This window comes from Tyto alba, unplaced genomic scaffold (genome assembly GCF_018691265.1).
Source record: "Tyto alba isolate M040663 unplaced genomic scaffold, T.alba_DEE_v4.0 Super-Scaffold_9, whole genome shotgun sequence".
NCBI classification, from domain to species: Eukaryota; Metazoa; Chordata; class Aves; order Strigiformes; family Tytonidae; genus Tyto; species Tyto alba.
Window position 1 is genome coordinate 17,891,357 of NW_024881330.1, and position 15,681 is coordinate 17,907,037.

Genomic DNA, 15,681 nt, shown 5'->3' on the forward strand with positions numbered 1-15,681 from the left:
TTGTTTATGCTAATTTCTTATTACGCATTGCCCAGTCATTTATTTGTTCCAGTCAAGATGGAGTGACTACTGTGTTAGATGTTCTAAATGCTCACAGGTGAGAGATTTGGCTTCCAAATATTTGAAACCAAATCTAGGGAATGGGAAAGGATGAAAAGGTTAATAAAATATTAAAAATTCCCACATGAGTTATATAGCTTAGCTACTAGAAAAGTTAGAATTGTTAACTTAATATTTTCACAAACAGTACATGGACAATATTTTAACTCAGCAAACATTTTTTGGGTGGGCGTTTTGAGTAAAATAATCTGGCCTATTACAGGAATCAAAGAGGAAAAAGAGAATTACAGATGCAGTCTTTGTCTAATATAAAGTATAGATAATTATGATTAGATATATTGTTTAAATGTGAACCTTTTACTATCCATCTACGCTTGGCCTTGTATTAAGTCTAAATGAGCTTTTAGAACCCTGTCAAGCTTTGATGAAAAGAATCAAATATGTGAAAGTATTTGGCAGCCTTATTAGCAGTCGGTGCACGGAAGCTTTGCCTACTACTTAGGTTTCTATATAATGCTGCTGTTTCACTCCTCGATAGGGTCGTAATCCCTTTTCTACATGTGGGGTCCCTTTTAATGATACAGCTGTACAGCTGTATATATTGCTCTAGTCATGCTGATTTCAGGACTGAATTTGCAGGGGTGGAAATTATGAGCTGTCATTCTGACTGGTACAAAAGTTTATACTATAAGTACTTGAGGACATTTAAAAATAAACTTGTAATGTCACTATAATTACAAGATGTTCACTAGTATTAAAAAATGTTCTGATTGCTTCAAATTTTTAAATAAAGAGTATCAACTTTCCTCTTTTTATGTCAGTTGTCTTTCCTATGTTAAACAGAGGGAAAATTATTCTCTTAGGCTGATCAGGAAAACACAATTCAAAAGAAAAAGTTAGCATCCAGTGCTACTGTGTGTCCCACAGGTTCTTCCACTTTGATCAAAACTGCTTCCACTGGTGAGTTAGAGGAGCGTATTGCAGCCACTACTGGTGCTATTACTGTTGCTAGCACATCTGCTGATGTTGCTGTATCCAGTGCAGTGACCACCTGTAGACAACCTTCTGAAGAGCAACAAGTGCAAGCTATGAATATAAGAAAATCAATTCTGGAGTCGGCCACTTCCAAGGAAGCTCTCTCCCTTCATCAAGCAAATTTACAAAGCACAAGAAGACGACCAAGAAATGCTGAACAGATAGAAAGAACTAAAGAACTTGCAGTTATTACTCATAGAGGTATTGGATATTATTTTACTTGTGCCCATATGGTTACAGAAAAATATTTTGTATAAATTAGAAGGTCAGGTATCCATTCAGGTGATGTCATTGGATCAAATGGGAAAGTGATTAAATCTGCTTAGAACTGAGTTCTAGTGGGGCAGCCAGATGGAAAAATTAAATTAATAATAATATCGTCATAGTAATTCAAATTGATTTATAAAAAGACAAAAGGGAAAGATAAGGAATTTTCTTTTGATGTCACATTATAGCTTATATCATTATATTTCATTATCAAGCCTAGTATGAGATATGATGAAAGTTTAGAGAATTGAGATTAAAATATTAATCTATTCTACATGTGTTTAGAAATAATCAAATATATCATAAAAAATTTACCTTATAAATAGCTATAGTTTTGTTCTAAACTAATCAGTGATTCAGTTGTAAGCAGATTCAGTTCTGTTTAAACCTTTAGCAAAATTTTGCCTTTTTAAAACATCTGTACATTTTTATTCTATCAAACATGAAATCAATGAATGAAGCAAAGTATAGACCACTAGGCAGTTCAGTTGCATGTATTAAAGTAGTGAAGCTAAAGATTTTATATGTTTCTATATTCATATGATTTGATTCAAATGCTAAAGTACTAATAATGAACAACATTTGGAGTATAAACAAAACATTATTTTATTTAAAGATAAAAACTATATCTGAAACATGAGGCTGAGAAATAACAATGTTGGAATGTCTTAATTTAACCATAAGAGACATTCAGAAATTAATTACATGTGATATGTTTTTACACATACACAAGTTCAGGGCAGGAGTAGCGTAATTATTCAGGCTAATGTTGAATACTATTTATTATATATTTTTAATATTTATTGTGTGCTAACCCGTTGTTACATATTAATCTATTGTGCATGAAGAATTTATAAATACAAATATATGAAGGAGGAAATTTTTTTTTATATCACAAACAATTTATAGAGATCTCATTATATGGTTGATATTCTGTAAAAACAACTTTATATTGGGATCTGTTGTCCTACTGCATCAGATAGTCCCCTGATATGTTATTGTAGCTTTGTTTACTAACAACTGAAACAGCAGAGCTGCTGTTATATAGATTTTTGAAACGTAATTTAAGCAAGATAGCTGAAAACCAGTCATTATATTTGGGTTGCATATGAAACAGAAATAATTTGTCAACTATTTGTGTTTCACTTATATAAATTTCAGTACAAAACTGAAATATTTTCATGTTTATCAACTGGTATAATTAATTGAGCTTGGTTTGTACTAGTTGTGTGGCTATACATCAACTTCAGAACTTCTTTGTCAAGGTAAAAAAAGCAGGCTTATTTTCAGTTATTAGGGAGTATTTGAGGATTTGTAATAATCTCTTCTAATCTGAAGATGTGGGAGTGTTCTAATTTGGCAACTGAATTTACCAGAATTGTGATATACATACAGTTTCTTCCATCTTCTACTTGTAGACATTGAACTATAATGTCCTCTCCACTGTTTTCTCACTGTCCTTTTCTTCTCTGACCTGTCCTTTAATTAAAATATAGGTAAGGCACATACTTCTGAATTACTTTGTCATATTAAAGTGTTAAATCCTACATTTTTGGAAAACAAACAAACAAACAAACAAAACAAAACAAAAAACCAAACAAACAAAAAAAAAAAAAAAAAAAGAGACCAAGATATTGCTAAAGTAACGTTACAGTTCTTTTCCGTCACATATTAGAGTAGTACCGAGGCACTAAAAGGTACCACAGCGCACATACAGATGAAAATAGACTGTATTGATTCTCCCACTGGAGAATAAAGCCCACTCCTAACTCTGTGCGCAGATTATTGCCTCATGCCACATTTAAAGTCTTAATTTTGCTAGCATTCTTTATACAAAATCTTTTAAATATTCTTTACTTTATAATATTCACAAAACAGTATATGTATGTATGCTATTAAAGTGGGTATTCACATATGAAGTAAAAAATTGCCATTCTTCATAGGCAAACACCAATATTTGTTAGTATACTTATAATAGCCATGAAAACATATCAAATGACCCTCATTAAATAACCTGTAATGGCCTTCCATAAAATATTCCTCATTACAAAGGCATGGACATATTTTGAAGGAATGTTTGTGAATCTGAGACTATTGTTAGTTGACTTGAAGAAATTTTCATTATGGGCACATATTCCGTAGGTGTTTCTATGGAGTTTCCTGTAGGTTTCAACTGAAATATTTTAGCTTCTCTTTAACAATGAAATATGCACAGAAGTATAAAAACTACTTGTCTTGCCCTGCATATTGAATTACTATGGAACTACATATAAAAGTTACTTAAGATGTTTATGTAAATTCCTTTAAAATTATTTCTCTATTTATTAGATATTAAAAATAAGGTTTTATTTTGGAAATATATTTTTCTTGTGCTCTTGATCATAATTTAAGAATTATGCTCCCAAATCTATGAAAATTATTTAATTATTGAATAGATAAAATTTAATATATTAAATATAATTTACTAAAATTTATTATATCATACATGTGTATATTTAAAATGGTAAAAACGTACCATACATGTAGTCTCCACTGTAAGCTTTTTTGAGAATGTAGTGATATCAGAATAGTGCTGGATTATGATACATTAGCATTGATGCAAAATAACTAAAAAATAAGAGTCATATTGTTGGCTTCTATAAGACTGTTCTGTGAATAAAATATTTCAGAATGAGTAAACAATAACAATATTGTTTTGTTTCCTAAACTGATACTTTGTTGAAGTGTGTGTATGAAAGAGATGCATAGAGAGAACTATCTATTTATCTAAATAGATAGTCTCTATCTATCTAAAACTAAACTTCTAGGTGTACATTAGTCTACCACTCTTACTCTTATTATCTTACCACTCTTACTACTTCAACAATAATTGTAGGTTGTGTCAAAGGCTGCCTGAAAAATTTCTTCACTAACCTTATTAGTTGGAAATCACAGAAGACAAGAAGACTTTGTGTTCTATTTAAGAGAGGAAAAAGGAACCCTAGACACATTTGGTGAAATACTTTCATTAGAAGTAAGGAAGTACAAGTATTTTATAAGGGAGTAGTGAGATCTCATGAGGATAATGTACATGGTTATAGTTCCTTCATCAAAAAGAATTCAGACTGTATCAGATGAATTTAAGAACTATAATAGTGTTATATTGTTCTGAACATTCTACCTTACAAAAGAAAATGTAAGGATGAAAGGAGAAATGTTTCAGGGAAGTGAATGCAGTATGTGGAGAACTTAAATAAGGACAAATGAGTATATAATATATAAATGTATACATTAGGGAGAGGAGCGAGAAGAGTTCTTGTTATTGGAACAATGAAGCCTTTTGGTAGAAGGAGGGAGTAGATGAAGAGTGAAAAGCTTACGTTCGAGATTCAGCTTGATAGGCTAATGAAAAATATATTTAGATATGATAGCTGGAAGAGAAACCTAACATCTTTTGGGTCCTGATTAAATCCATTTGAACAGAAAAAAAAGACTGAGCAGTGTTGAACATAATCTCCAAGGTGGATGACTAAGTAGTTTTCAGATTTTCAGCATTTTATGACATAATCTCTAATTCGATGTTACACAGTACTGATGCTACTGTTTGCATTTCATCAAGTCACATGATCAAAAATACATTCAGAATTGTAAGAGACTTATTTGGATAGGAGATGTACACCAGCATTCTTGACTCCCAAAAATCCAAAGAAACAAACTTGCTGACATTTAAATCTATAAAAATAAAACAAACAAACAAACCAACCTATGAGCCATATGTATTTAAAGTAGTATTAAGGAAAATTTTAAGCCTCTCCTTGCATTACAGCTCTGGATAGGTGGTTACATCAGATAGGTTTTTATAAGTTTTTATTATCTTTACAATAGATTTTTATGGTTTTGCCAATTACATAATTAATAATATGAAAGTAATACTGAAGATTAATTCTGTGGTAGATATAATTTTTAGATGTATATGTAAGTTTGGTCTCTGAACAGTTTAATTTCCTTGATCTAACTTTTCAGTTTTAATTTTGGATTGATTCTGAAATAGATTGAAGGACAGGCCATAAAGGAAGTTTGGGGTTCACATCTGTTTTAATTAATGCAATATTGTTCTCCAAATCATTGGAGAATCTTATTGCTACCTTCCATCTATACCACTGTTCCTTCTCAGGGGTATCTTGCTTTTTTTGACTAATCTATTTCCCTGGATCTTGGATGTTCAGAAATATGAGAATATACTAGTCTGACCATATTTAGCTGTTTGTAACATTATCACATCTGAACTATTTGTCTTGAGAGAAATGGATATATCGAAGTTTAAACTCATCTCGTGAGAGAGTAGTTATCTAAGGCCAGATGAATTGAGCCCTTAAAGTGTCCATTTCTCTCTGTGGACTAGCTTAGGTATTTACAACTGTACTGTCTACTGACATGAATCTGTCCTCTGAGACTTCTGAAAAATGAAGTCCACTTTCTGCACTTAATGGCATGTGTATGCTAAAACTGTTTTGAACAGTTACAATTTTCCTCACTGGTTTCCACACTGGCATGTGCAAAATAATAACTAGTTTATCAAGTATTAAAGAATATATTTATTGTGGTTTGGGTATGGGATTTTTTTGTGATGGTGGGGTTGTTTCTATGTATATACATGCATATGTAGCATGACACGTAATTTAGTGATGGCATGTCTGGATCAAATGCATTTCTATACTCCTTCACAGTGTATTCAGAAACTACTGTTCAACAGATCACATCCAAAACCCAGTTAAAATTAAAATTTTTCTCTTGTAGTGTAAAGATGCTTCAGACATCTTGAATTGCATGCTTTCTTAGTGGTATTTAATAACATTGGCAAAGTGATAAAAATAGTTATAAAAATTTCTGATTGTTTTAAATGTGTTCACCAAGACAATCTTGTAACTATTTTCAGTTCCACCTTAGATCCTGTGAACTCTGTTTCTTGTGTACATAGAATATGGATATGCCATTCAGGTGTTTGAGGATGAGTAGAAACAAACAAAAAACACAAACCAGTCTTCCTTCTTTAATGTGTTATTATGATGATTTCTGAAAATAAAGGACAAACACCTCCCTAAAGCAAGAATTTAAAACCATCCCAGCACCTGAGATCATGTATTCAACCCCACTCCCATTTTACTTAGGTGTTGGAAGAATATATGTGCCTTTCTTCTGATTCATGAGGAGTTATTTTACACTGATGGCCAAAACAAGCTTAGAGCTATACTCCTACATTTATACTTATGTAGAAATAGCATCTTAGAAATTTCATACAGTGATGAGAGTGCATTACTGTTATTCCAATATGGCTCTACTGTGTGAATGTACAGTTCTTGGGTCAATGACTTCCACTGAGGATAGAATTGCTTATGGACTTCAAATAATTTGGGGGTGAGGAGGTGGGGAAGGGCATTTGGTATTAAAGATTAAATATAGATATATATATATAAATTACAGTATTTTGTGGCAACAGATATGTTCTGCTCCTGCAAATAACTTATTTCCCAGAACAATGAGCAATGTTTATAGTTTACATTATGATGATAAACAAAGAAATCTGCATTTTGCCTCTTGAGATAAAAGCATCCATGTATTTAAAAGATGATGATCTCTTCCATCAGAAGTATAAAAATCTTTATCATCATATCCTATATCCATCGTATAAATTTTCTTTCTTAATAGTGTGCTATTTTCTCCTGAATCTCATTCTGCTCTTGTTTACAGTAATGATTACCTTTATTTGTAAAATCAGCAATAACATTTTGTTACTTCAGTATTTATGCCTCATGTAAGGGTTTCTTTAACTATTAATTGATTCTGTATAGGAAGTTAAGGGGTGTTGAAAAATTCTCTGATGATGTACTGTCTTCTCTTGTTAGCTTCTCTTAGACCTAGTTCCTTTAATCTCTGCTGTCTTCATCAGCGGTATTTGCTTGTGTCCAACATACAGCATCTTCTTCCATATAGTTTTTAAATATGTTTAATCCATAGTCACTTGAAGATAATGTACCCAAAATTAACCTATACTTAAAATTTAAATTTTTTTAGAAGGTCCATTTTTATGAATGGTTCATTACTTAATGGCAGAGTATACTGGAGAAGAGACACTTATATTAATGACTGAAAGAAAAAGTTTCTTGAGCTACTTTTGTTTTATTTACTCTTACCTTTTGATACCTGCTAAATTTTAGTTTTGTTCTCTTTATATTAGTTATTTTGTTTCAAAAATATGGTGAGGCCATATAGTTTGCCTAGATTAACTGCCTTTATCATAAAGGCAGACCAAAATAAAGACTTCTACAGAAATAATTCAGCTGTGGGTTTAGGGGTAAGTGGGAGCCAACTACCTTCCATATCACACTTGGCAAATAACAATTTTCAGGGAAGAGGACCAGCTGCAGAACCAACAGCAGAACAGTTGACCATATTTTATTTTTTTTGTATCCAAATCTCCACAGTTAAACCAGAAAATTATCCTGGTATGCTTAATTTAATACTGCAGTGTTTTTTTTTTTATGATCAGAATATTTCTGTTTTCTCTGTGTGATCAAAACACAGATAAAATCTCAGTATTTCCTGGATAAAAATTATTCTTCCACACTAGATCTAGAAATATAACTAAGGTAGATTTTGAAAAAAAACTAGTGGAGATACTTTCAGAATGGGGAGGTAATCTGGATCCCTATAGATCATGAGAATGTATTCCAGTGTGTTACTTTTAAAAGGACTTTTTATTTATTAAAACATTTCATTTTTTTAGCTGTTGTCTCTGCTCTGTCTTTTTTCCCAAATGTAATACTGACTTTTAATGTAAATTTTAACATCTGAAGTAACAAGCAAAATATGTTGACAAAAAATACGTTGACATTTCTACTGCTGATCAAACTCTTTCAGAATGTATGTGGATTAATATATGTCCTAATTGCTTGGATTCTTCTAGAATTCAGATCTGAGCATATATATTGGATTTCAGTGTGCTTTCAATAGCATGTTGTGGATGACTCTTTTTTCCTTTTAAATTTTCTATCACTGGAGAGAATAATCGAATTAAAATTTCACAGAAAATCAGCAGTTTAAAAAAATATCAGAGTACCTTTTTTAAAAATGTTACTGACTTTTCAGTTGGCAGATAGGAGAGTATTCTGTAAGGTTTTTTTCTCTTTTTCTTATTTTTTTTTTTTTTTTTAATAGAGGGCGCAGGGAATAAACATTACTGTTTCTTAATACAGAAGAAACACCAGATAAGGTTCAGCTGTTCAGCTGTTTTAGAGCAATCATATCTATCGTTCTTTTAATTTTCCACATTCCAAAAATGTGTGACAGTGTTTTGCACAACTATATGGTCCGTGTAAATAAACACTTTTGGCCATGATTTTTTTTTTGGTATGGGGAAGAGAAATCAAGGTACAAATCCTACTTCTTTTCTTTGTCAGGTGTACAAATTGGTCTCAATACTTGTTTTTGTAAATTGTTTTCCACCAAATGTACACAATATGAACTTGTTAGGTTAGTTGCTCTAATTTGTATATACTTCCATGATAAAATTTGTCAAATGAAATGAAATATTTTAGACTGTATTGCCTGATACGTGTTTTTGTTTGTTTGTTTGTTTGTTTTTTTAACTAGTGAAAAAGGCCATAGATTTTAAATCTAGAGGATTTAAATTGTTTCCAGGGAAAGACAACAGCAACAAGTTTTCTATCTGTGAGTGTACTTCTTTTTTGTTACTTTTTTCTAGTGCAAGAGTGAAGTTTGTGCTGTCTGTGTTGTTTGTGTGTTTTCAAAATTGTTTATGTATTTCTGATAATATAAATGACAAATCGGTTTCTTCATTCTGCATGGTCAATTTTTAAATATGGTTCTACTCTGAAGGCAGGCTTTCTATAAATCTGGCATTGTAGAAAGGCATGTTATTTTGTCAGTAATTTCACACTAAATTTGCAGCATTTGCAAGGAAATAAATATTCAGCCTCCCAGGTGTCAGCTGAAATCTTAGCTGTGAACAGAAGATATGTTGTTTTAATTGAAAATTAGTACTAGCAGGGAAAGGCTATACAAACCAAAGCTTATACTCATTTACAAATGTGCAACCACATATTTTTCCAAGTGACACACATGAGGTCACTTTCTGGAACTTTTTTTCTTCATTAACATTGACATTTTGAACTGATTAACTAACTATAATTATAAAAATTCTGGAGATGCTTTGTGCCTTCAATTTTAATTACAGAAAATAGAAACTGAAAGTGCTCAGCATCTTAGAGTACTGTGTCCTGATTAACTCATAAGGAGGAGTCACACAACATTCTAGCATAGATTAAACAGGTATGACTATAAATACATTAAAGAGGTTATCTTTTGCAAAAGAACATGCCATTTTTATAGAGTTCCTTTTTGGGCTAGAACCGCATTTTAAATATTTAAAAGTAATTGTTTAAAATAAAGATGGACTAAATGCTTAGCCTATGTCTGCTTATACTACATCTCATTATTCTTCACAGGAGTGAAAGAACTTGCTTTTGACACTCTTTAGGTCAGATGCATTTGCACTTATTTTTTGTTTAAAATGTCAGTGATGGATTCAGTGTCCAGAATTTAGCAACGCATATTGGCATAACTTTTAATGCATTTTTCAGTTTTAGATTTTAAACTGTCAACTTATCAGTCACATTTTTTTTAGAGAAAGGTGTTTTCAAGCAGCAAAACCCTTTAACACTTATCAAGTCAGAAAAATAAAGCAAATCAAACTTATATTCAGTTTTTATAATGTAGCATATTGTCCTATTCAACTTTTCTGTAAACTGCATCACCTAAATAGTTCCATAAGGCATTTCTGGTTTATTCAAAAACTTTGTATCAAGATATTTAATAACAAGTATTCTTTTTAAAAATATTGGGTGACTGGAAAGTCAAGTGATTATACAACAAGAAATAACAGTAAGATAATTACAGTAGTATTTATAGAGCACATCACTGAGTTCTCTGTCTGATGGTCCAGCTGTGCTTTTAGAGTTACAAATGAGAATAGTATAATGGCTGATAAAACATAGTGTTTCTCTATAAATTTATTTTGCATAAATCATCAAATATTCCACTATATAAACATTAATAGAAATTGCATATTTATAATGAAGTACCAGACTCTTGTGATATCTGGTGATTGTTATGAAATTAGTGATGAAATTTCTTAATATGTTCTTGAAAATATTTATATAATTTCATATGTTATGATATTATATGTAAAGCTGGAAACTTCTATATCTTGTTTTATTGGTTAAGCAGAGTAGATACCTATGTGAGTCAATAATAAGTGAAGGTGAAAACACTGATGATTTGTACCTTAAGTGATCACAATCTTGTCATAAATAGATAACTAAGATTTTATATTTCAATCTAGCATTTGTTTGGCTAGTCACTTTGGTAGCTGTGGACATTTAAAAGGCAATATTTCATGAAAAGCCTATGTATTTAGCTGTTAACTTCAGAATAAATTTCCCAGTGTGGCCTCAGCTGGATCTGTACTTGTATTAAAATGACAGAGAGGATCCTTTTAAAAAAAATTAAAAGAATGACCATCATTCAACTGTTAGTGGAAATAAGATAAGTGAATACCTGTTTTACATTATGCCTTGTATCAACAATGTCTTCAGAAATTATCATCTAACATTTCTTATGTGCATGTCTTTTCCCTGTTTCACTTTCTTTTTTTTTTAATGTATCAGGTATGTAACATTCAATACTACTGCATAGTTGATTTGCACATAGTAAAGTCATAATGGTAATATTTGATATTATGATACACTTTGAAACAAGTATGCATCTATTTAATTTTACAAGTGTTGAGATTAACAAAAATAATCACTGGGGGACCTAATTCAGTCTGGATTAGAACTCTGGAATTTCTCACTCCCAGTTTCATGACCAGACCATGAATGAATGCTTCCCCTAGAGAAGCCTTTAATTTACTACAGGAAATCTTTTAATTGGTGATTGTCGTATGACTATCTGGGGCGTAAACAAACAAATATAGCTATACAGATATCTGGGAAACCACATAGAGCTGTATTTCACTAGACTGAAAAACAAGCATAATGTCTGGAAAAGTAACATCAAAACAAAAATAAAATGTATATTTATTTTTTATTAAGTACTTATCAGAAATCAGAATGGATTTAAGTTTGTGCTTAAATTTCTGATTTGGGATCAAATAGAAATCAATTTATTGACTTATACTTAACTTCTGAATTTTTACTGTGCTATGTCTTTTGTTTTAATTTAATCACTATTTTATTGATTTTCTTTAACAAAAGCCTTTGTATTTCCATTTTTTAATATTAATAAATCCATAATTTATAATTTAAAAATTCATTTCATAGAGTATTTTTAAGGGTGGGACTTATGTAAAAAAGAATAGTAATTCAAGCTTCCGGTTTTGGTAGAAATTTAAGTATATAATAGTTCTTGTGCTTTGAAATCCAGTAGAATATTCTTTTTTATATGAATCTTCACTCTATTATTTGTTTATGGGGAAGTATAGTGTACAAAAAATAATTATTTGAAATATTAAAACATGAATTACAATAAATAGAAATAGCTCTGTTAAAATAGTATTTTTACTTTAATTTCTTCATAGTAAAGAATTTCATCTGTGTGCATAGATATATGATACAGCCCCAAAATGGCACCATTGTATTCTAATTTCTGTGATACTATTATCAGTCATCCTGAATAATTTCTTAACTATAGTTTTAACATATGTTTAATGTCAGAAAAATTAACAGTCACAAAACTGAGATGTCTTTTACCCTTCTTGTTCTAAAGTATACTTCCTTTCCCTTCCTGCATTGCTCAGTGAATCATAACTGTCTACCCAAAGTTTTAAGGTCTTTTCTATATATACAGGCTACTAATGATGATTCTGAATTTCTCACATATTGATATAAGCTTTGGAACTCTGGAAAAGCACCCAGATATTTCTGAGAGAGTTCACTCTAAATGTTCATCCAACAACTTCCTGCTAGATGGCCTTGTGGAATGCAGTTTATGGAATTGAATTATTAGAGATATATATATTCCATTTCTAGCAGGAACTTGGATTTCTATAGTCTATATGCTTTCATCACACCTACAAGTATTGGAGAAGGAAAAGACTGAAACCTGACAATATGGATGGGTTCTAAGGAAGAGCCCTCCTGTACCAAAAGTCCCCTGAGCATGGAGGTGAAGATGAACAGAGATTGTCTTGAACTGCTTTTAGAACAACCTTGGATATGGCACAGAACTTTCAGAGCAGAGGAGGATAAATACTGTGGCTCCAGTTGACAAAGGCAGAGCTTGATAGGTTTTTTGAGTAGCGTGCTTTTGAGGTGTTTTCCTTTTAACCCTCTGTAAAATTTTCATTTGGCCTTTGACTTCCTCAGTTGTACTAAATCAATTCTTCCCTTTCTGTGTGTGTAAGAATAAAAATTTCAAGGAAGGGAAAACCCCCAAGTATTCTTAATGTAATTCTCCTTCATTAAAAGCTGAACTTTAATGAACGCCCTTTACATGTATAGTTAGAAACTACATTTTTTATTTGGGTACATTCAATTCACAATGTAACATGATTAGCCTAGTTATATGCAAACTTTTCTTTAAAGGAAAATTAAAATCTAATACTGCAAATGCTAGTTCCTCAGAAATAAATATGAATAAAGGTGAAAATCTCTTTCTGCTTAGTATAATTTTCTTGGTTTCATGTCAAATTGTGTTTTTGAGAAAATACTCTTCTATCGGGACATGAATTTACCAATAGCAGACCCCAACAACCTTTGGTAATTTTTTGGGGGGGGAACTCCTAACTCCTGGTTCAATTCACTTAAAATTTAACTACAAAATTAATAGAATTATTTTGGCCTAAAATTATTTTTGTAAGATACTTTTGCAAGATGTAAAAAATATGAGAATGTATTTAATGCAGTGAAAAAAAAAATGAATGAAAACGGCTGAGGGCTAGATCACTACATACAAATTTCTGGAAAAACACTGAAAGATACACAGGAAGTTTCTCTCTGAAGATCCATTTTAGTTTATTGTAAGATAAATGTATGTAAATCAAACTGGCATTTGAGTTTACTTTCAGAACACTGTATTTTTGGGGTATCTATATTTTCAATACTGATTAAGGACATTTCTCTCAGCATGAACCTATGAATTCAAGTTTTATTATAATTCAAGGAGAAAAGGTCAGCTCTTAGTGGAGATGACATTTATTAAATTATGTTCAGAGCAAAATCTTAGTCCTAAACCTGTTGAACACTCCTTTAAATGTTAATGTTTGTATAAGAACAGTAATATTTTCATATGGGTTCAATAATATTACAAGCAAAAAAAATTAGCTAATTAGTTCAACATATATAAAATTTATGTTATTTTTATGAAATAAAAAAAAAAAAAAAAAAAACAGAAAACACATGCTTTGTTTATTTTGAGGAGAAATTTATGTATTGAAACTAGAGATTACTTGGGTGTTCATATTCTGTAGAAAATCCATTCTCAAAGACCTAAAATGCAGATAATGTATTTTATCATATTTGTTAATTGCTTGACTCTGTATTTCCTAAAAACTGTATTATTTTATCTTTTTTGTTTGTTTACTTTGTTTTTTTGTTTGTTTGTTTGTTTTGTTTTGTTTTGTTTTGTTTTTTTTTGCAGTAAATGAGGGAGGTATTAAACAGGCATCCAATTTGTGTCCAGATCCTGGAGAACCAGAAAATGGAAAACGGATAGGCTCAGATTTTAGGTAAAATATAAACCCTACCTTGTATCATTTCTCTAATACTGAACTTGGAAAATGTATATGTTAAAAATTTATTGCTATTGTTGGGCTACTTTTTCAAAACTGAACTTCTCAGTAAAAAGTGAAATGGAATTCTGTATAAAATTATGTAGTGCAACATAGCCTATACTTAATATGCAAAGAAGATAAAATACCTACTTGGAAGACAGCATATATCTGATAATCTGACAAAAATTGGATTGAAGGTAAGTTAAAATAATTTTCTCATGTAAATACTCTATTAGATCTACAAATATTGATTGTACATATGGTACTGGAGGTTTTTGTGAAGGACAAAGCAAAACTGAATGCAACACAAAAAGACCCATAAAACCTCACAGAAGAGGTTTCAGATATTATAGAAATATTTATTGGTCTCCAACAGATAATATTACATTTTCTACAGTATGTTTTTCAGGAACCCAAAAGTTTGATACATTCAGGTGTATTTCCTCAGTAGTCCTCAGAGTGGTTTAGTGCTCTTAATGCAGACTAATTTTTTAATTAATTTTGATATATACCAAATTGGTAGTGTATAGTATTACTGTACTAAAAATAAATAAAACCAGAACTGAAAAGTTGTATTTAACTTCTAGCAAATTAATACATTCTATTTTTTGCTGGCTTTTTCAAATTTTTCTAGAAGGATTCTAAAGAATCAAAGAAATATACACTGCCAGTCATCTATTCCACCTTTTCTTTATTTAACCTAAACTCAAATTTTAGCCCATTTTCCTCCTCCATAATCATCTATCTTTCAAATTCAATATCTTGTAAGAAAAAAAAAAAAAACAGTTTGCAATACTCTTTCAAAACATCCTATGTCTTTTTTACAGTGAACATATATGACTCCTACTGACAGTAACAACAGTGGTTGATATATCAGTAGACACACTTATTGTATTATACAATAAGTATAATCACTTATTGAAAATGTTTTGAATTATTTTTAATCTCTTATCTGAGTTTCTGAATTGTTTCCTTTTCAATTGTTGAACATTCATTTCATCACATACTAAAAATGATTAAGCATACTTATTTTTATATATTCGATATATAGACAAATTTTAGACTGTATTTAAAGAATAAATCTAAGGCTACGTTTTTGCTTTACACCATATGCTAATTTCACATTATCACCATGTTTACAAATCCCTTCAAAATACCTAAGTATGGAAAGAGAAAATGAAAAATTAAGTAAGAGTGAGATTGATCATTTTCAAATTAATTTGTTTTATTACATTCAGTTTTGTATTTTACATATTTTTTATTTTACATATCACACAGCATACTTCCTAACATTTGAAGACAATAGGTGTTAATCTGGAAGACAAACGGAGATTTTATGAAATTATGTTACTTCATTCTTTTACATAACTTCTTGTACTTTTTGTTTTGTTTTGTTTTGTCTTTTATCCCCATAAACAAGCAGAACATATAATTGACAAAGACATCCCATGTAAATGTTCTAGTTGACAGTCAGTTAGTTATTATAATTT

General features: G+C 30.7%; 1 protein-coding gene across 1 annotated transcript in view; it reads left to right on the forward strand.

The window, feature by feature from the left end:
• CSMD3 (CUB and Sushi multiple domains 3) overlaps positions 1-15,681 on the forward strand; it is a 703,442-nt gene that overhangs the window by 260,528 nt on the left and 427,233 nt on the right. Inside the window, exons 7-9 of the mRNA XM_042785878.1 lie at positions 988-1,296; positions 8,992-9,069; positions 14,059-14,146. Of these exons, the coding sequence (XP_042641812.1) occupies positions 988-1,296; positions 8,992-9,069; positions 14,059-14,146 (475 nt within the window). The remainder of the gene's footprint in view (positions 1-987; positions 1,297-8,991; positions 9,070-14,058; positions 14,147-15,681) is intronic.